The 21,817-nt window shown below is 43.7% G+C and overlaps 3 protein-coding genes across 4 annotated transcripts in view; 2 read left to right on the forward strand and 1 right to left on the reverse strand.

The window, feature by feature from the left end:
- Positions 1-68: 68 nt before the first annotated feature.
- trim23 (tripartite motif containing 23) lies at positions 69-8,281 on the forward strand. Its single transcript, XM_079755527.1, has 12 exons — positions 69-101; positions 588-684; positions 1,230-1,392; positions 1,882-2,003; positions 2,197-2,475; positions 2,849-3,031; positions 3,369-3,584; positions 4,826-4,960; positions 5,142-5,271; positions 5,535-5,645; positions 5,787-5,911; positions 6,581-8,281. The coding sequence occupies exons 1-12, from the start codon at positions 85-87 to the stop codon at positions 6,758-6,760; spliced, it is 1,758 nt and encodes a 585-aa protein (XP_079611653.1). The 5' UTR covers positions 69-84; the 3' UTR covers positions 6,761-8,281.
- Positions 8,282-8,430: 149 nt separating this feature from the next.
- ppwd1 (peptidylprolyl isomerase domain and WD repeat containing 1) lies at positions 8,431-13,228 on the reverse strand. Its single transcript, XM_079755526.1, has 11 exons — positions 13,079-13,228; positions 12,844-12,946; positions 12,605-12,708; positions 12,399-12,519; positions 11,811-12,258; positions 11,305-11,495; positions 10,767-10,956; positions 10,258-10,439; positions 9,631-9,712; positions 9,139-9,321; positions 8,431-8,689 (listed from the first exon to the last, which is right to left on the reverse strand). The coding sequence occupies exons 1-11, from the start codon at positions 13,215-13,217 to the stop codon at positions 8,546-8,548; spliced, it is 1,887 nt and encodes a 628-aa protein (XP_079611652.1). The 5' UTR covers positions 13,218-13,228; the 3' UTR covers positions 8,431-8,545.
- A 291-nt stretch (positions 13,229-13,519) lies between these two features.
- The window catches only part of cwc27 (CWC27 spliceosome associated cyclophilin), a 22,329-nt gene continuing 14,031 nt past the window's right edge, over positions 13,520-21,817 (forward strand). Inside the window, exons 1-11 of one of the 2 annotated variants that reach the window (XM_079755278.1) lie at positions 13,520-13,556; positions 13,879-13,963; positions 14,162-14,258; positions 14,597-14,709; positions 15,053-15,196; positions 15,436-15,534; positions 15,652-15,749; positions 15,838-15,907; positions 16,298-16,377; positions 16,484-16,511; positions 16,614-16,777. In XM_079755278.1, coding sequence (XP_079611404.1) covers positions 13,922-13,963; positions 14,162-14,258; positions 14,597-14,709; positions 15,053-15,196; positions 15,436-15,534; positions 15,652-15,749; positions 15,838-15,907; positions 16,298-16,377; positions 16,484-16,511; positions 16,614-16,777 — 935 coding nt within the window. In that variant the 5' untranslated portion in view covers positions 13,520-13,556; positions 13,879-13,921. The other variant, XM_079755279.1, reaches the window with a different exon arrangement.

The following is a 21,817-nucleotide window of genomic DNA, read 5'->3' on the forward strand; positions in this document are numbered from 1 at the left end:
GAAGTGGGCGGGGCTAAAGGGGGTCGTCACCATTAATGTATGTCGTCAGCGTGTCGCCGGGTTGTGTCGTCGAAATGGAAAGATATGCTACATATTCAAAGGTATGTAAATTAATGTCCAAGAAAAGTATAATCTGTGCTTCCTTATCTCATAAGGCGAAATGTTTGTAAAAAACAACAGTTTTTATTATTTTTCTATGAGTTGTGAATTCACTTGTTAATAATTCCTTGTCATGAGCAATACTTGTTTGATAGCGTTGTTAAATTTTTTGAAGGGTGGGAAAGGTACAAATCGCCATTTTACTAGAAACACCTTCATCTGGTTGGGGCGCTAGATGTATCATGAAGGGGGTAGAGGCAGCGCATTGAAATGCGCATGTGCGAACTGATAAACGCAGTTTATAATTATTGTATATCTTTATTCACATAACGAAATGTGCGTTATCAATCACTGTTCAAATATATACCCCAATTCAATAATTAAATCAAAATAAATATTTTCTAAATAAAACATTTAGCAAAGACGGAAGTGAATGAACAACAATTATGCTGCTCTATCCTGCTTTTGATTCATGTATGGTTGTACAGAATGGCCGCTGCAGCAGGCATCAACAAACAGGGCGCCCTAGCCACCATGGACACCTGTGCTCGACACGGCAGGGGAGCTCACGGGAGCACGGTCAAGGTTAGTCCGTTATCAACCCGTTTCATCTATACTTTGCTCTCTGGTGCATATTTCAGAGGAAGCCGCAGGGATACCGTCCTGGTGGCTGCTGCGTTGGCCTCAGTGCTGTGTGCCAAGGAGTTATCGGCGGCGTTATGCGCCAGAATGATAGACACCCTGTTTATAAGTGTTGTGCTGACGATGATGAAACTTCACGAAGCGATAGTTGCACATTTACACACTTGTCAACTTGTTAAATTGTTTTATTGAATGGCTTTCAATAGTACACAGGCTAGCTCTGCGTTAGCCTACGGTCGGTGCCCATGCTAACTGAAGAAGTGCCAGCTTGGAGACCACTTCAATATTAGCGATAACAATCCGACGTCAACGTGGAAACCCTAATATTGAACGCAGTCAATAGTACATCATATTAGCATCATGTTAACATAAGCGTTATTCGAGACTTTTCTAGTGCTCGATGTTTGTTTGCAGTAGACTTTTCCCATGCGCCGCGGCCGTGACTATCAGATTTATTAAGTTTCGTGTGTGTGTTTGTACATTTCAAGGTACTTGAGTGCGGGGTATGCGAGGACGTGTTCTCTCTTCAAGGGGATAAAGTCCCTCGACTTCTGCTCTGTGGTCACACCGTGTGCCACGACTGTCTTACCCGGCTGCCCCTTCATGGCAGGGCGGTTCGCTGTCCCTTTGACAGACAGGTCACTGAGCTAGGTGAGCTAATGAAAATGTCTTCAAATTGATGTGTACACGTTTTTGTCTGAAGTTTAACCTGTATCTTGTGTTTCTGAGTTTCTCTAAACCCAATCAAATCTGTCCTACTCCTTCTGTTGTTGCTATTGCTAAGTAAGTTAGTAGCTGCTTTTCAATGTTAGAAGGGACAACGCACAAGACCCTGGTACTGTTGACAATTGACGAACAAGTCCATGGCAACCGTCACCACGTGTTCCCATTTGTGATCCATTTCATCACCTTGCAGCAATTGAAAAATGTGCATCCTGTTATAACAGTCAATAGTGTTGAATTGGTCGATGGGACTTTAGCTCAGAACAAGGTTGCAGTTCTTTTTAGATTCCAAGATGTCTATCTTTCTTTGTTAAATGTTAACCCAGGCCATCTGCATCACACCAGTATACATCTTCCGCTGATATTCAGTTTCATGTTAAATATAAATGCCAATGTACCACATTCTTTACTTTTCAGGAGATTCTGGTGTATGGGGCCTGAAGAAGAATTTTGCTCTGCTTGAGCTGCTGGAGCGGCTACAGAACGGTGCGTCCAACCAGTCTGGTATAGCAGAGGACGCCCTGAAGAGCATTGGGGAGGTAAACTGATCCACAAAGTGTGCGTATGTATGTAGATGTGATTTAAGAGCCACGCCAACGTTGGGTAAGAGCGTCTTCCAAATGAATTCAAATTCCTGAGGTATCTTACTTGGGTGTATCTTACTTTATTCCCTTCTGAGGTATACTACTTTATCCCCCTCTGTGGTATCTTACTTGCTTGTACGTCCCCCAGTGCGTCATCCGCTGCGACGAGGACGAGAGCCACACAGCCTCCATGTACTGCACGGTGTGCGCCACCCACCTGTGTGCCGAGTGCTCCCAGCTCACGCACTCCACGCGCACCCTCGCCAAGCACCGGCGCGTGCCGCTGGCCGACAAGCCCCACGAGAAGACGCTGTGTCCCCAGCACCAGGTGCATGCCATCGAGTTTGTGTGCCTGGAGGAGCCCTGCACCACAGGCCCGCTCATGTGCTGCGTCTGCAAGGAGTACGGCAAGCATCAAGGACACAAGGTAGGGATTGACTTAGGGTGGTCACTGGGCAGTGGTCCCCATTGTTGAGTGCCCTTTAGGGCATTCATCCCCCTAAAAGATGCAAGTGAATTGCCCCGTAAATGTTCATGGGTGGATTTTTAGCTTTACTGGCAGAGATGGATGGATGTCGAAGGGTGGGAATGGATGAATGGATGTAAATATTGAGGGACAGACACATAGGTAGATGAAAAGATGGATGTCTAATGAATTGACTTGCTCACTTTTTTTGGCTCTCATGTTGAATTTAGAACGCTCTGTTGCAATGTGATGGTACTATTATGCCCTAATCCTTTTAAACCAAAGAACCCTTCCAGACTTTCTATTCAGTATGCTTTCTTCTCCTCTCCATTAGCATAGTTTGCTGGAGTCGGAAGCCAACCAGATCCGTGCGTCCATCCTGGACATGGCCCACTGCATCCGCTCCTTCACAGAGGAGGTGTCCGACTACTCCCGCAAGCTAGTGGGCATCGTGCAGCAGATCGAGGGGGGGGAGCAGATGGTGGAGGACGGCATCGGGATGGCCCACACTGAACATGTAAAGCTATCTCCCCTGGTGATGCAGGACAAAACACAAAGATCACTTTTTGAAATTGGCTTTATTTTACCCTCTGATGCGGATACCGGGTACAGCAGTCTTGTAGTCAGGGTGTTTGTCGCTCATCTGAAAGGTTCTGTGTTTGAAACCTAATGTCGACCGTCTGTATGTTGGCATTCGCTTAAGATGCCCTAACCCCTACCTAATCATAATCCTCTTGAATTTAACACTGGTGGTCAGCATGATGATGATGAAGATGTATTTTTTTTTTTTTAAATACATGACAAGACAAATTTTTCCAATTAATTATTGATTTATTTTCTCCCCCTCCTCACAGGTGCCGGGCACGGCGGAAAGCGCGCGGTCCTGCGTCAGGGCCTACTTTGCGGACCTCCACGAGACGCTGTGCCGGCAGGAGGAGATGGCCCTGAGCGTGGTGGACGCCCACGTCCGGGAGCGGCTGATCTGGCTCCGGCAGCAGCAGGAGGACATGACCATCCTGCTGTCCCAGGTGTCCACCGCCTGCTTGCATTGCGAGAAGACTCTACAGCAGGTGGGTAGGAACGCGCCCGGGTGAGGGGGGGGGGAGGGCTGGAGGGGACCGGTGGCGTACGGCGGTGGTCGACCTGTAGCACATAACAAAACCCCTGCCGTGCTGCGTAATGGCCTGTCTCTGTTCACTGTGTCATGTGTTTTGCTTTGGATGAAGTCTCCCACAGGGAAGAATATTGTGGCCGCTGTATTTAGTCCTAATAAATGCAGGTCTTGCATAGTAAGAACGGTTGTTGGCGAAGCTTTGCCGGGCAAGATACTAGGGCTGAACGATTAATCAAAATCAAACCGACATCGCAATGTAATAGAATGTGATTTGCAAATTGCAACGGCTGTGAAAAAATGATTTGATACTGACTGAAGATCAGTAAGATTCGTATTTTCTTTTTCTTTTACAATTTGATAGTTAACAAAGTTGTTAGAATATAAATTAATCTCAACATATTGGCCTTGCCTAAAGGAAAGCAGTTGACTGCCTCCAATTTTGTGTTGGTCATAGTATAGAACGTTTTATTGCTTGTTTAGTGAATAATAGTGAACATAAGGAACTTAAAAAAGATTCCCTAGTGTATGGATATATAAGAGCAAATTATCAAGGAAATGGTGGACAGAAAAACATGTGCTCAATGTGTGCATTTGCATGCTATTTGACTTCATTCAAACTACTTCCACCATCCATTTGAACATGAATGAAAGCTTGTGCTGGAATCGCTGCTCCCTAGCCTGAAGTAGATCAATAGGTACATTGTGGGTCCAAGATTCAGCATTTGTTTATTTCTGGTCAATTTCAATATTAATTTCAGATGTCTGACAAATTTTCCCCCAAAGCAGTCGAGCACCTAAACCAGCCACACTAATAATATTGATCACAGGATCACTCCTACACATTCTAGGGTCCCTTGTAATTTTGATGTATTTTATCTAAATATAATTTACATATTCATTGGCATACCACGATATATATTTCCTATATATATTTTTTTACATTCTCTGGAATGCGTCAATGGTGTTTCATTTTTATCTTGTAGCATAAAAGTTTTGCTAGTCCTGCCATATTTTTGCTATTTCTGAGATTTAACAATGACAATAATTGTATATCTTCTATCGCATATTGGCTGCTTATGATGTCACAAGGGACTACACTGTTCAGAATGAGCACTGTTAAACTTTGCATATGACAAGGAAAACCCTTTTGATTTTGTCTGCATGAAGTCACTAATATATGTTTTTGTTGTGTTACAGGACGACTGCAGAGTTGTTCTGGCCAAGCAGGAGATCAACTGCCTGCTGGAGACCCTGCAGAAGCAGCAGCACCAGTTCACTGAGATAGCGGATCACATCCAGCTGGACGCTGGCATCCCCGTGACCTTCACTAAGGTGCCTTCAGGACACACTTAGGCAGTTTGAAGCTCAGCTGAAGGATTCTGGGTTTGAACGCCGATGTTCACATTCCTTGAGCCGAACGTACAGAAGTTTTCAAATTTTTTAAATAATTGCCATTCAGTCAGGGGGAGAATTGTGTTGCGTTTCAATGTGTTGAAGTCCTTCTGGTTTCCAGGACAACCGAGTGCACATTGGCCCCAAGATGGAGATAAGAGTGGTCACTTTAGGGCTGGATGGAGCAGGGAAGACGACTATCCTTTTTAAGCTTAAACAAGACGAGTTCATGCAGCCAATCCCCACCATCGGTAAATCATTCATAATTCGAAGTGTTGTATTGAGATAATAATGTTTAAACCTGCACTGTGTAAGCTAATCCATTAGCAGCCTCTAGTGGCTTGAGTTGTAACTATACATATATATATATATATATATATATATATATATATATATATATATATATATATATATATATGCACGCACGCACACACACACACATTCCCCCATCCGACAGCTGGGAGAGGGGGGGCAAAAGTGTAACAGAATAAAACTATTCCATTCCATATTCCAGGTTTCAACGTGGAGACAGTGGAATACAAGAACTTGAAATTCACCATCTGGGATGTGGGCGGCAAACACAAGCTCAGGCCACTTTGGAAACACTACTATCTGAATACACAAGGTAACTTCTATGTGCTTATTTTATAAAATCTGTTTTCTCATAAAATGTGAACTCATTTAGATGGAATAGTTGGACACTGTTCTGGTAAATGTTTATTTATTTCTTTATTTTAACCCGGCCCTCACCTCATTCTTTCCGCAGCGGTGGTGTTTGTGATTGATAGCTGTCACAGGGACAGACTGATGGAAGCCCACAGCGAGCTAGCTAAGCTTCTGACGGAGAAGGAGCTGAGGGATGCGCTTCTGCTCATATTCGCTAACAAACAGGTAGGGTCTGGCTACCAGTGGCAGCACGGTAGAGTTAGCTGTTTGGCTAACACTAGCTGGATAGCTACAGCTAGTGAGCTAATGCTTACCACTTGTTCAAGCCAATGAGGTACCACTGTCAGCTTGATGAAGCTAGGGAGTAAACACTTGACCACAAGCAAACACTGGCCGCAAGCTAACACTGTCCGCGTGGTACAGCTACTGCGCTAACACTGATTGTAGAAGCTAGGCCTGTTAATTAGAGTTGGGCTCCGGCAGTTATGAAGATCAATGTCCAGGCATATCTCACGATTTGGTGGATGTATTCCCATCAAAATCAAACATCATGAGCGTGGGTCATCCTGTCTTCTCTGATACTCGGGTAAAAAGAAAACATGCCCTTCCATGTGCCGCACCTGACCTCTGAATGGTATATGCCTGATCTGATTAGGTGTAGTGCCTCTAGTGTCCACAATAATAACAAAAGATCTAAACAAATACATGATCAGTGGTATATTAAATGGTCTAATAAGGTAGCTCCTAAACTGAGCACATGTTACAGCTAAAGAGGTAACGCTGGCCGCATTGCAAATCCAGCAATCCCACACTGACCTCCCGCTAAAGTAAGCTACCAATGTCTGTGCGGTGAAGCTAGCGTGCTGAACCAATCCTCGTTTTGCGCGGCGGCAGGATGTACCGGGGGTGGTGTCGGTGGAGGAGATGACGGAGCTCCTGAGCCTCCACAAGCTGTGCTGCGGGAGGAGCTGGCACGTCCAGGGCTGCGACGCGCGCAGTGGGATAGGCCTCCATGAGGGCCTGGACTGGCTCTCAAGGCAGCTGGTGGCCGCTGGGGTCCTGGATGTGGCCTAAACCGCCCTTCCATCCCTTATCTGGGTCCTTCCTTCAGCTTTACCTTCTCTATAAACAAGCGCCAAAACGGTCCCGTCTGCTCATCATTCCGAATACGCAAATGACTACTGCGTGACTGAGTTCTAACCGGCTTAACGCCTTCCAATACTAATACTCGTTTACTCTGGAGTGATCGCTTGTGTAAGAACTTGATGGCTGATGCCACTGATAAGAGGATTTGACACCTGGAATTAAATTCCACATGAATATAATCATCAATCGTACATAAACACAAACCAAACCTAAGAGCTCACAGGTTTCCTAGGGGACTCCCGGTGAATGTGTTGACTTGTTTAGGAACCTCTATGATGCTTATTTACTTCCGACTTCATGACATCCCTAATGTATTTACTCTTGGTGAAATGTATCCCGCCACTAACGGTTAATTATATCTGTGCTTGGGTTTTATGTTAGCCTTCATAATCAATCTGAAGAGTATGGATCAATGACTCAAAATACAAGACGTGGTTTATTTTAACGCACTTTCGCTGTTCTAGCATGGAACCGCAAAAAGCAGCATATGAACAAATTTAGTATTAGTTGAGATGGACAATTTTCTTATTTCAGTGTACTGACCAAGTGGTTACAGCAGAGGGTGTGCTTCTAAAAATCCTTGTTTACCAAACACGGGTTTCTCTAAGGAAGTCTGAGGTGTGTGTGTTTCCTGAGTTACTTTTATTGTAAGTGTAAGAACCTATTTAATGCCACAGCTGGTCTCTAAATGGCACGTGATTTGGTTTGAGTTACCTATGTGCATTGGTTTGTATTGAATCTAATGTTTCCGTTACTGAAGAAAGTTAACTAATGACTTTTTTAAAAGATGGGGAATAGTGGCAGTTGCGAGGAAGGAAAACTTATGACAGTATGTTGCCTTTTTTTGTAAGTGGCGCTGCTTATTTGAGGTTGATCTGAATGCACTTGTCCACTTCCTCTGCCACTTTAGGGACTAACTATCTGCTGTCCATTGTGTTGCAAACATTTTTCAGTCCCTTTTTCTCACTGCCTCATTGAGTATGACCTGTGAAAAACCTTTGAATTAACGTACATTGATATCTAAGTAGATGTGAAACGTCGTGCATTAATAATGTTTTATATTGCATATTAAGGAGCCATCATTTGGTTAGAAGTGTCATTGCTATGTAATGTTTATAACTTGTATCTATGTAAAGAAAAAAATAACCTGCATGTACGCAATGCCTTTCCCCCCCCCCCCCCCCCCTTTTTTCCTTAATTTTTGTTAATTGTGGGGATTGCCCTTTATCTACACGTAGAAGCACAGCACAGTTAAACCTTCAATTCCTTTTACCATTGGACTTGATAATGGCTTTTTGTAAGTTATGTGAAGCTGTAAAATAAAGTTGAACTCGTGCCTGGATAGTAATTGCATTTGGTAAAACCAAACAACATTTGACAGTTTACTCTTTGTAACCTCTAAACTACATGTGTACAATTAAAGGAGTTAAAATTTGATTGGAGTGAGTCGGGATAGTGCAGAGGTCGACGCCCAGGTAAAGGTTCTTGGTTCGATTCCAAAAAACGTGTAGGCATCCAAACCCATACATGGTCCTTAAAGACCTTTATCTGAATGTCCTGTTAATCACCAAACCATAGTGTCTTCAAAATAAGTAACATTTTACAATCCGAACGAATATTCCTTGAATAAACACTTTATTCTGTTTAAAAAAAAAAAAAGGCTTGTAGATCAAATCTGTACATAATAGGAGTTAAAAAAGGGGCTGGTCCTGATCACTTGATGGTGATGTTAATGATGCTGATGTCCTCGTAGGGCTTGTCCGTCTTGGGGTTGACCTTGACGTTGGAGATCCTCTGGACCACCTCCATGCCCTTGGCACTCCTCCCGAACACTGTGTGCTTGTTGTCCAGCCACGGCTGAAATCACAAGCGTCGATAAGATGGTGTTAAAAGCAATACAGGCTTAAAAGTTTCCATTTAGTTTTCATTGGATTTTAGATAAGTTCATCAAGGAGCAGGTAGGGGTGAAGAAGCTTGCAGATAAAATGCTGACATTTGTATGCCGAACCCAGAACCATTTTTACAAGGAGTAAAGCGCCCCAACCATTAGGCAATCCGTCTCCCTTTCTCAGTGTAGCTTGCAGCCATCGCTTCTGTTAAACAATATTTCAGATTACTAGCAAGTGTCCTAAATTAATAAAAAAAAAAAACACCCCTTACCACCTATCAACCCATGGATTGGACCCCTTTTAAACCTTTAAAGAAAATTTAAATTAGAAACTAAATGGATTGCTGCAAGTGAAAAGGAAACACCCAGAGATCCATCCCCCTCTCCCTCCCTGCCGACCCCCAGGGAAGTGACTCACGGTGGGCACAACGGTGAGGAAGAACTGGGAGCCGTTGGTGCCGGGGCCCCCGTTGGCCATACTGAGTGTGTACGGGCGATCGTGTCTCAGCGTGGCGTGGAACTCGTCCTCAAACTCCCCGCCCCAGATGCTCTCGCCGCCCATCCCTGTGCCCGTGGGGTCCCCTGTCTGGACCATGAAGCCCTGATCAGGAAGAAAGAGAGATTATAGAAGTTAGTTTGATGACTTTATTAATGATGTTCTACTAAAAAGGTTCCCAGGACTGCAACCATAGATTATTTCAATGACATGTCTATTTAATGATTTGAAACATAGCATTCAAGTATTTGCCTTCCCGAAGCTGATGGGAGCACGTGTTTGGAATTTTTAATTGATAAATGACCAAGAAGAAAGAAAATTACTTGACTTTCGTTCAATGAACTGTGACATCAATACTGGAGACAAGTACATTTTAATTCATACACCCGGTGCAAAGGACCAAAACAAACGTACCTTGATGACTCTGTGGAATATATGTCCGTTGAAGTAGCCGTTTCTGCTATGAACACAGAAGTTCTCAACCGTTTTGGGGCATCTGTGATACATCAAAAGAGGCATATTATGCACACAAAAAGCAATCAAAAAATCACTTCATTTAACATAGCACCAAAAACATTGATGTGCCAGTTTTGGACTAAATAACATACTTTCACCCAAAGCATCCTACAATACCGTACGGTGCAACTAATGTATACATGAATGGATGGGCGCAGCGAGAGGTGTAATCTATAGGACCATACCGCCCTTGGTGATCAAACCACCATAGCATGCCTCCTGGATTCACAAAAACAACCGTGGCAAACATCCTTTGGCAAAATGACTCACCATACAAGTACTTTACCAAATGTCTTAACACAGAAGACCAAAGTACTATTCTATATTGTTTACATTTGAGGCAGGCGCACGTTAAATGCTCTTCGACCGAATCTGTACAAGGAAGCGACATTGGTATTGGATGTTTCAGTCGAGCTGGTTTGAGCCAACGTGACCGGTACGGCCCTTGAAGGTAACGGATGACTCAGTGAAGCCAGGAGGGGTGTTAACGGTGCGCCTCTTAAAGCCCTGAGATGGGTCACGTACTCGACTGGGAAGAGCTTGATGTGGATGTCCCCCATGGTGGTGTGGATGATGGCGCTGTCCGACACCCTCTTGGGGCCCTCGGCCTGCGTGGCGGCCATCACCTCCTCCTTGGACGGCTTCTCGTTGAACACGTCGCGGTCCGACTCGGCGCTCTTGGTGTCCACCGGCTCCCTCTTTGAGAACTGGACGGGCACGAGACACGAATAGAGGTGGCCGTGTCATAATCAGTCTTTGCTTCAGACCGCTGCAAACCCCATCATTGAAGATTTACCATTTTGTGAGGCTTTTTAGCCAAAATGACTTGGCCATCTTAGGGCCATCTTGCTCACGGAGTGCCCAACAGGTACATTGAGAAACTGGGGTTCAAACGAAGAACCCTTAAGCTTCAGTCAAACATCCTAACCAACTAGGACTATCTTGCCCCAAACAACTATACACATTAAATGTTGCCCGAAGGCTGCTCTTCTTTGGAACATAAATGTTGTTACGTTGTCTGGAAGCCTACGCACCATGTAGAAGCGGTTCTTCTTGAAGGCGGTGCAGAAGATGGTGGGGTCAGGCAGCTGGTTCTGCAGGGCCGGGTTGTCGGAGGCCGTCATCTCCACGGTGGGCGCCACCTGGCTGGCCTTGGCGATGCCCTGGAACAGACACAGCTTCACCACGCGGATGTTCTCCAGCTTCCCCAGAATCCTCACGCACCTGGGGCGGTCGGGAAGAGAGAGGTTTATCATGGGATTATTTGATTGATGTTACATGGATAACCTACAGTGTGTGTCCGGCATTCCGGTTTACTGCCAAGGAAGAAGTTTTTCAGTGACTTTCGATTTTAGGTTGAAATCATTTGAAATTGTCATGATTAGCAATTGAAGTCCATAAAGAAGGCTTTATGGATAAGACCTAAATAAGTTGGATGGATCACAGTTTAGCCGCATGTTTATGCTCAAGACAGGCATCTAGGTGGCCCCTTCCATTTAGATTAGACCTTTAAATCGTAGTTTGGGCTTAACCAGTCTAGCAGTTTCCATCCATGCGGTGGTGTTCGTTTACCTGTTGGTTTCCACATTGATGACCTTGATGCCCAGCATGGTCCCGTAGAGGACAAAGTGACCGGTCTCGTCGAAGATGATGTTGGTCAGTCGGATGCCGTCCACCTTCTCCAGCTCCCTCTCCTGGGCCATGCGCCGCCCAAACTCCATGTCGGGCAACTGCTGCCTCATCTGCTGCAGCTCTGTGAACATCTGGGGTAGAGCACATAAAGATTGAGTATGATAGGCATAATCAACCAACGTTTCAGCCAATGTGTACATAAGTATAAAACTGTATTATTCCCTAGGGGAATATGCTATACAGAAGACAATATCCTGTGCAAATCCACAGATGAGCTACAATTAAAAGTTGTATATGGAATATCAGCATTTTATATGAACAAAGACACAGAAAATAATTGCCAAAGGAATTTAAGCCATGATTCAGTGGATTCACCTTAAAATACCAGCAGGAGTCCAAGGGAATTGCGAGATGTGATTATACAAAAATACAAGACAGGAACCTACCGGCAACGACTCATCGAACACTCTCATCAGTTTCCCAGTGAGGAACCGGAAGATTCTCACTTTGCGGTCGGAGGCAATGGTGGCCATTTTCTTGCCATCGGGGGAGAAGGTAAGGCTGGTGGGGTATGTCTTGTTCTTCGCAAATTCATACAAGTCTGTGTCTGTTTTGTACTCCCAATCCACGTATTTGGGGAACTTAAATTCGTTCCGGTAGCCGGTCCAGTATTCGATCATTCCTGCTTTGTCAGCAGAAACGATGACCCTGAATTTGGGGTTCAAGCATATATTGGACAGCGGGGAGGTGTGCATCTTGTCAAAGATGTGAAGTGGCTCGCTGTTCCCACGCCCGTCGAAAACAAAGATCTTCCCAGTGGACTTCTCAGACACGGCCACAGTGTAGATGGGGTCCCCTGGATTGTAAATCCATTCACATTGGCCCGGGTGGAAGCTGCCCAAAAAATAAACAGTATAACAATTAGACATACACAAGAGTATAGTAGTGTCTCCTTTCTACTGGTAATACAGGCACAACATCTAAGTAATATCCTTTATTGACAAACAATGCGTTGTGGAGGAGTTAACACATACCCTAGTTTCAGCATGTTGATCATGTCAAAGTTGACAACATCGTACACTTTCATTGCCTGATCGTCTCCAACAGAGCAGAAAATGGCCCCCTCGGAACTGACAGCAATGCATTCCATATATCCTGCAAAAATCATAGCTTATGCTTGATAATACGTTTTCCCAACATTGAATGCATTCAAATTGTGCATGGGCCACTATGTTCTTACCAAGATGGCTGCGAAAGTGTTTAACAAACTCTACTCCCTCGTCCTCCCTTTTCTTCCAGAATTTGACATGGCCATCCTGGCTTCCAGTAATGATGAAGTCCGTCCTGTAAAGGGCACATGATTGACGTAAGAGACCAAGCCCGAGACACAACCCATCCTTATCCTCTTCAACCGTATCATCATCACCACAACATGGAAAAGACAGAATGAGAACGACATAACAACAAATTGGGGCTTACTTGGAGCAGACGATTTGACTGATGACGTCTCTGTGCATGTAGCTCCTTTCATACATGAGAGCCGACGGCAAGTTGTCCAGATAAACCCGTTCATATTCCAATACTAAAACAAACACACAAACGGACAGATATCAATGACCATTTTCGGGGATCTTCAAAGTTAGAAGTAGTCTCGTGTTATGAAACAAAGCGGGACGTCCGCCGTACAGACCAACCATCCATTCAACCCACACACCTTTTCTTTTTTTGGTCTGGGACGCCTCGCACGGCATGGGCCCGACCCATTCATCCTCTTCCCCTTCTCCTTCTCCATCAGCAGCTGGATTATCATCTGCTTTTCGTTTCAGATCCACTGTAGTTTCTTCAGCCGCCATCGTGGTTTCAAAGTGTTGTGGTTCTACTTTTTTTTAGTTCCGTATCCGTTTCACGTTGACACGTACTAAGTTAAAAAAATAACAGCGCCCCCTACCGTAAAAACTTCACATTAAGATCAGTGGTCAAGTGGATTGATACATTAATAACTACAGGGGAAACATATACATTTGTAAAAAGGCTTGTTAATTATAACCTCTTAAATATTTCCCAAAACCCTTCTTCACCATTTTACCAATAACACGTTTCTAGTACCCGGACAGAATATGTCTCAAGCGTTGTTTTAGAGGGTCGATTAGATCGACGCACACGAATAACCCAACAGCAAAACTAAAAGAGGGGTACTTTTACAATTAGTCGTTTTGATTTGTTGTTTTATATTTAAATAATAATAATTTCATGAGTGTAAACTAATTTAATAATATAAATTACAATAATACAAGTTCATTTTAATTTTCAAAGTGATTTCTTCAAAAGTAAATATTCCTAAATGACATGTTTTTCCCTCTTGTACTTCACGTAAACAATGTGCTCACTTGTGTTTGTGTTGCGAATATGGCTGTAGTGTATATTTAGTACGTTGTATAGTTTCCAATAGCTACAATGTACATATACGTATGAATTAATTCAACTGCTTCTCTCACATTAATTGCAACGAAACAGCAGCACACTTCCTTTGTATTAGAGTAACAGAAGAAACGGCGGTATGAGTAACATTTACATTCAAGAACCTCCAACAAATGGGAAGGTGAGCGCGAATGTTTGCAAGTTTGGTTCTATTTTCCCGTTAATATATGTACAACACTTTTCTAGGATAACCAACATTTATTTCCTACTTTCCCTGTTCATGTAACGTTTATCCATAACTATACGAATGATCTGATGACCAAAATGTGAAAAGCGTGTGTTATAGAGAAAGTGTCATTTCTATCGTTTCCTCCGTCAGGTTCTGCTGAAGACCTCAGCGGGAGATATTGATATTGAGTTATGGTCCAAGGAAGCACCCAAAGCATGCAGGAACTTTGTGCAGCTGTGTATGGAAGGTAATGTAATGCCTCAGTGAACATTTGGTCAAATGCTTTATGTGAATGACTACAGCACACACAACACGTGTTCCTCCTGATCACAAGGGTTGTCTTCTATTGAACAGTAGTTATATAATCATTGTGTTCAACAAGTCCCAGGGAAATCCTCTGGCTTTTTTCAGTTAATCCATTCTGCCAGCCTTTCACTATATTTATTTCCTAAAACATCTGTTTAAATGAGATGAAGACAGCCTCCCTCTCTTTTGTGGCTTAACATCAATGTTTTTAGGAAACATCTGATTGCAGATTTGCAGATATGTATTATTTCATTGTACATATATTTTTTTGTTTTACAGGTTACTATGACAACACAGGCTTCCACCGTGTCGTGCAGGAGTTCATTGTTCAGGGAGGAGATCCAACAGGAACAGGAAGTGGAGGAGAATCCATCTATGGACGACCATTCAAGGTCTTGACCCCTTTTGAAAATGAGCATTGATAAAATATTCTGCATCTTATCTGCTGGTTCCAACTACCCAAAATATTTTTCTATTACATAAAAAAAGTACTTTTCTCTATGTTTGTTAAGAAAGCCAAACAATATTTATGAAATACCTGGGGATGCCAGCAGGGGCTGTTAAAGAAGCAATTAGAACCTCAGTCGTTAAAAAGGGATATTACAGAGCTGCAACCAAACCACAGCCTCGTAGGACTTGCATTTGTACTGTACTCTCTTTTTCATAGTTGTAGTTAAAAATGTAATCACCAATTTAATCATGACTTTTCATGTACCCTTCATTCTGTTGTTATAGGATGAATTTCACTCCAGATTACGGTTTATTCGGAGAGGTTTGGTTGCCATGGCGAATGCAGGCCCACACGACAACGGCAGCCAGTTCTTCTTCACTCTGGCACGGGCAGATGAGCTCAACAACAAACACACTATATTTGGCAAGGTAAACATGCTCTGCTCTGGGCATCAATGTTGGTAGCACAGTGCTGGGGTTAGGGGTTTGATTCCCACCTCCTCATGGATAGAAACATCACCAATTTGTGCAAATTTATTCTCTAGAAAAATAAATGCTACAGTCTACACAGTTACATAAATTCATCCATTGTATCTACATTAATTTAATGCGCCTCATGATAATGCTTGTTTTGACGTCACAGCTTTTCCTAAATTCTTCCACCACAGGTGACAGGAGACACGGTTTATAACATGATCAGGCTGGCAGAGGTTGAGTGTGACAGTGACGAAAGACCACTCAACCCTCACAAGATCAAAACAACCGAGGTATTGAAGATTGTGTTTATCTATTGCATTCAAAAACAAGTGTATATTGTTTATTTAAATTGACTTTGAAAATATAAATGTAAATATAGAAATGTACTTTATAAATGTTCCTTCCAGGTGTTGCATTCTCCATTTGATGACATTATTCCGCGGGAAAGTAAAAAAAAAAATAAGGACAAAGAAGAGGGAAAGAAATCGCAGTCAAAAGCCACAAAGTGAGTCGACTGCAGTCTTTACTATCCATAGCTGGAAACCTTCTCTATCCTTTCTTCTCTTTTATTAATAGTATTTATTTGTGTACAGGAACTTCAGTCTATTGTCCTTTGGAGAAGAAGCAGAAGAAGAGGAGGAAATGGTGACACAGGTTAGCCAGGTAATGAGTTACGAGTTTTGTATTTATTTACAGTCGTCGCTTAGTGTAAGCTCACTATCTAGTTCCTATAAATTAAAAGGTCTGTTTCCCCTTTTATACTATGACGGATATACTTTGTGTCTGCACCGTCAGATTTTTAAAAAGCCAACTTGTACATGTTAAGGAATAGGCACCATTTATTCACTCATGTATATAGCATATTAAAAGGATAAATGGTTATTTTTAATGCATTATGAATATTGTTATGTAAAATCAATGTTGGAATACATTAAATGTCGATTCATTTCCTGGAAGATGAGCACTCAAAAATACCCATGTCTCACAAATGATTATGCTTAATATTTAAACCTATATTTTGCCACTTTGTATTTGTGTCTCTTGTTTCTCCAGACATTAAAGGGAAAAGGCAAAAGCAGCCATGACTTATTAAAGGATGACCCCAGCCTTAGCTCTGTCCCGGCAGTAGATAAGTATGTGTGTAACGTATGTCCCCTCTCATAGGGATTAACCATAGCTGCCTTTGTGCAACCATATCTACGTGCTGAATTAATTTTATATTCCATATTAAACTTGCAGGAGAAAGAAGAAAACCAACACGGAAGACGTAGGTTTCAAATGAAAATAGAAACCGTTCCTTCGTCGTTGTTTGATTCTATATAATATCTGGAATAAAAAACAATGTATACATGCCCTTTTACCCTCTAAGGGAGACAGTGATGATGGTGCCATTGAGGACTTTGAGGGAGGTGAAGAGTATGACTCGGAGCAAAGACAGAAAATGAGAGCAGTCATCGCTCAAAAGCTGAAGAAATTAGAGGATGCCAACAAGAGTGCCAGGGAGGGAGACCATGAGAAGAAGACGAGTCGCAGGTAAACACATGCAAACCGTGCCCCATACTTTTGGTATTCTACTAGGACTTCTTAGAAGGCTCATTAACCCATTTGTACTGGCTGCTGTGCGGCGCAGTGCGGCGCAACATTGTATCTAGTAGATACAATGTTGCACCGCGCAGCAGCCGGTACAAATGGGTTAATACCTCCAGGTGTCCTGTTGATAAGCATTTACAGAATCTAACCAATTGTGACGTGACAACCGGGGATTGACCAACCAACTGGAAGGAGTCAACTGGTAGACTCGATCAACTAATAGACCTTAGTGTCCACTGCCTCTTGTAATGTCACAAACGGATCGATTCTATAACTCTAGATAAGTGTCCAAGAAAGCCCTGTGTTACACAGTCCTTCCCACCAGGGGGCAGGTTTGTTCAACAAATATCAATGCATTGGTGACAGCTCCTTCTTTAGTCACTCAATGACCTGTATGGTTTCTCATGGGCCAGATACTGAGCCATAAAGCATACTAAACCATTATGGAGATGAACACTTACCCCTGTGATGTAAATCAACCGCATCCTCAAGGTTATGCTAAGGTTTCTCACCGTACAAGGTCTGAAATATTAAACTTTTTGCCCTGATATTTGTATCACTTGGGATAATGGGATTTTCATATATTGATTTATAATGTTAAATGATCCATCATCATTTAAAACTCAACTTTATATGCTTCTGTTTAATGAGGATGTGGACACACAAGGTCGTGGGCATATTGTGAATATTCGAAGAGAAAGACATTTTACTCTCACCAAGTTATCCACAGACAATTATTTTATTGTTCTATGTGTAACTGGTTGTGCTGGATGTGCTATGCTAATGCTATATGTTGGCTTTAACATAAGGAAACAGGCAGACTTTAATGCCTGGGTTTCTTCAAGCAGACTGAAAATAATACTACCATCCATAGCCAAGTAACGCGCACACACACACACATACACACACACACACACACACACACACACACTCCCCCACAGCCATCAAGCTCTACTGTGAGAAAAAAACCAAATGACTTAGCCCTGCTATACTGTAAGCACCCGGACCACGTTACTTACTGCTGTAGTATAAGCACCCAGACCAAATAACTTAGCCCTGCTTCAGTATAAGCACCCAGACCAAAGGTTGGGTCGACAAAGGGAGACGTGAGACAGACAGACCGAGAAAGTGAGAAAAAAGGCTGAGAGAGACACAGAGTGAGACCCAGAGTGAATGAATAAGAGAAACCGAGTGAGAGACAGAGAGACACAAGTCAGTGACTGAGAGACACACGAGTGAGAGAGACAGAAAACAAGAGAGATACACAGAGTGAGATACTGAGAGAGACACAGAGCGAGAGCCTGAGAAACAGATGCAGGCGATAGTGTTCACATCAGAATTTAATCTCATCTCTCTCTCTCTTGATGTCTGTGGTTATGTCACTATGTAGCCAGTTTTTGCCGGCCGGTATCCTCTTCACAGGTGACTACCCCCGCCCCCCCCTCCACACACACACACGTACATAACAGCCCCGTCCCCTTCTCTCATTAAGCACTAATGGGATAAGGAGTGGGGGGCCCCCCGGGTCAGCTGTGTGGGACCCTGAGTGACAGCCAGAGCGATGCGGGCAGACTGTAGTGTATTAAACCCGAGCGCAGATTGTTATGCTACAAGAGCCGTAACCCAACACAGTGGTTTGTCTTGGCAGGCAATCAAAGGGCAGGCGGTTAGGTACAGTGTTGGACCCGCGGACAAAGTCTGCATTGTTGGAGGGGGAGAGGGGCAACCCTCCCCCCTCCCCTCACTCTCTCTCCTCTCTGCCTGCTGGGAGTTTCGGCGTTGTGCACAAGAAGGGAAGACCGACTGTTATCTAGTCATCTTTTGGAGCTAGCGCTGTCTGGCTAGCTCTCTGGAGACAGTTCAGGAGTCAAATGGGGGCTCTAGCGATCTTGTGTATGTTGGCCGTGTGGTTATTTGACGGAGTCTGCACTCCCTTTAGGGTTTCCGTTGAGTAGTTAGAAGTCATATTGTACTTGTTTAAGTCTTTGATTTGTGTAATTGTATAATGATTTCAAAACAATGTTGTTGTTTTACGTTCGAAGATGAGTCTGAGTACATTATCTGTTTTTGCTTTCTGTGCAAGAATGTCTTCAGCATGTTATCTGTATCCAACCCTCTTACATGAAGCAATAGATGGAGAGAAAAATAATCTCTCTCTCTCCCCCCACCTCCCCCCCCAAGATCAGATTCCAACTGTTTCTGACTGTGTTTTGACTATGGCCCAAGTCTGGAGTTCCTATTTGATGTGGGCCAACTCAGGTTCTCCTCGGTAGGGGGGGTTGAGGTTTATTAAAGACCCTTCTGACTGGAGGTTCCGAAGCGGTGTATGTGGCAGTCTAGTCACCACTTCTTCTGGTTGAAACCCAACAGGGCATGACTGGGAAAGTCAAGTGTTTCCAGATGCCGGGCGTCACAACGTTATCAGCTCCTGCCCGTTGATCCTGACTCGGGGCTCTGATCTGAGGCTTTATATCTCACATGATGCAATGACGTCACGTCGGTTTTGTTGCAGTTTAGCAGTTTTAAACCAGGGAAATTATAATTTGATTGTTGTTTGACCTCCCCCTGCATTATATCCAAATCTGCTTATTTTTTAGCATTTTTCACCATAGCCTTTTCAATGTGTTGGAGGAGTTAAATGCATCATACCACTTCCTTGTATGATTGAAACCCTTGTAGTGAAATGAAACCATTGCATGGAGCGGCCACAGTTAGGATGACGGTGCTCTCATCTCCTCGGACCCCAACCCTAAAGGGTCCTTTCTCCCTTCCACGGGACCCTTCTGGGTCACCCTGCAGTAATTGGATACACCTGTCTCTTGTCATCACTCATAAACCAACACTTTCTCAGGGCGAGGTTATAGAGATCAAGATAGCTTTCCGATTTTTTTTTGGGTGTACAGAAACCAGCTAGAGATAATCCGGTTCTTTGGCAAGCCAACAGTGTGTGTTTTGGAGTTTTACACATAGATCTCCTTGTCCTGGCTGAACATCTGGGTGACCGGTCCACTGGGAACGGGTCCAGACCGATGATGTGTGTCTAAACTCCGTGAAGAGCCGGGAGAAACGAAGCACCTGAAGAGAAATCACTGAGACATCATGTCTGACACAGTCGTATTTCTTTACCTTCTTGGCCTTGTAGTTCAGGCTTTGTGGATAATGATTGGGTTATTTACTGCCAAAGACATTTTTATCCATAGCGTCTTCCAGCGAATGCTGATACCGGGAATTAAGGGAGCCATTGATGCACTGTATATACTACATTATTCTGACCCTACAGTTCCTATGTACTGTATATAATGGAAAACTCTGGGCACGGTAATATAAGGGTTAAAACCCTTATTGTCTGTGGCTTAACATGGAGACAAGCCTAACCCCTCCTGCTCCTTAATTGCGTATACTCAATATTCAATTATCGTTATCTATCAATCCATTTTTTTTCATTTCTAAAACAGAATGACACCACATATCAATGAATGACTAAAACATTGAATCGATAATACAGCTTTGAAATCAATGAATTGCCTCTTAATTGACTAATCAATGAATTGAATAATTGCTTGAGCACTGGTCACAAGAATGCATTGGTAAAGCAAGACAGGAAGATGCTGCTTTTGGTCCACTGTGTGGGTGATGTGTGTGCGTGCCTGTCCAAGGATCTCTGTACAGTCATGCAGATTCCTGTGTGGAGGTCAGATTCCTCTGATTCCAGCTCCCAGCGCGCCTCGCCTCACGCTCAAGCCCTGAAGAGTTTCCCTGAGGGGGAAGGTCGGCCTGCCAGCATTGTTACCCTACCTAGCCCATGAATTAGGAGGCTCGCATGTATCCGGATCACACTCTCCCTTTACGAATGCGGTGGACGTCCACCCGGGGAAAGGCCTGGGTGGCTTCTCTCGGCGTCCTTGTGGCAGACCGATTGGCATCCATCGAGGTCAAGTGTGTGGTATACGACTCTTCATGGCGGGGTCCGTTTTTCACCATAAAATCATGGCCACATAATTACTGCTGGATAACGACTGCAGCATATGAGCCTGTAAAAAAAAAAAAAAAACTCCTCTAGTCTAGATCGTACTGACCTAGGTCATTGCTTTGTCTCGTCGTCCGAGCCCTAGCCAAGCATGTGCACCAGTAACTGGCAGTCCTTATAGAGTGTCCCAAAGGAGGCTTCATTCTTTTAATTTATTTTTAAAAACCAAGGGCACTCCATGTAGCTCTCTGTTGGGACTGTTTGTCTGGCAGGCCGACGACACCCTCCGACCTCATTGATTCCTCTTCCCCGGCCTTCCGCTCTTTAAAGATGGCAGCCCCGGTCTCTTCTGTGGTTGGCAGGTGGACAGCGTCGTGCTGAATGGCTGTCATTGTGCTCGTGAAAGGGAGGCAGAGAGGGGATTGGACGACGGGGTCAAGGGATGCCCCCAAACCCCCTTCTCTCAGTGAGGAGAAAGTGAAGCTCCCTGGAGCGTCTCCAACATCCTCTCTCTTTCACTCGCTCCCCTTCAAAGGCTTCAGATTGCAGCCCCTGGTTTTAAGATGGTGTTGGCAACACATGGCACAAAGCATTGTACGCAGCTACAAAATACTTCTTCTTTTTTGAGGGCTCACCACTTTGCCCGCGCATTGCCCAAAAACTTTTCTGTTGGCCTCATTTTCTGAACTCCTTTTTAGAAAAAAGACCATATGGTTTTTACTCAAACATATTTGAAGGCTGATCTCATTTTTTTTGTTTTTTATTATATCTGGCAAAGGAGCCATGCTTTGTTTTTAGGAGCCATTTAAACATAGGAATTAACGAATCGCCGTCAGCCTCATCACCACGGTGTTGATGATGGCCATCGTGGAAAATGAATCAGCATGAAGTGAAATCCATTGTAAATGTATACACTTGAATATGCAAATGGAATGCATCGAACCATCTCAACTCTCTGCGCTGTCGACTGGCGAAGTTTGCGCCTCTTGTGGGCATGGAGAGTGCTGAGGTGATTC

This window comes from Pollachius pollachius, assembly GCF_949987615.1.
Source record: "Pollachius pollachius genome assembly, chromosome: 18".
Classification (NCBI taxonomy): domain Eukaryota; kingdom Metazoa; phylum Chordata; class Actinopteri; order Gadiformes; family Gadidae; genus Pollachius; species Pollachius pollachius.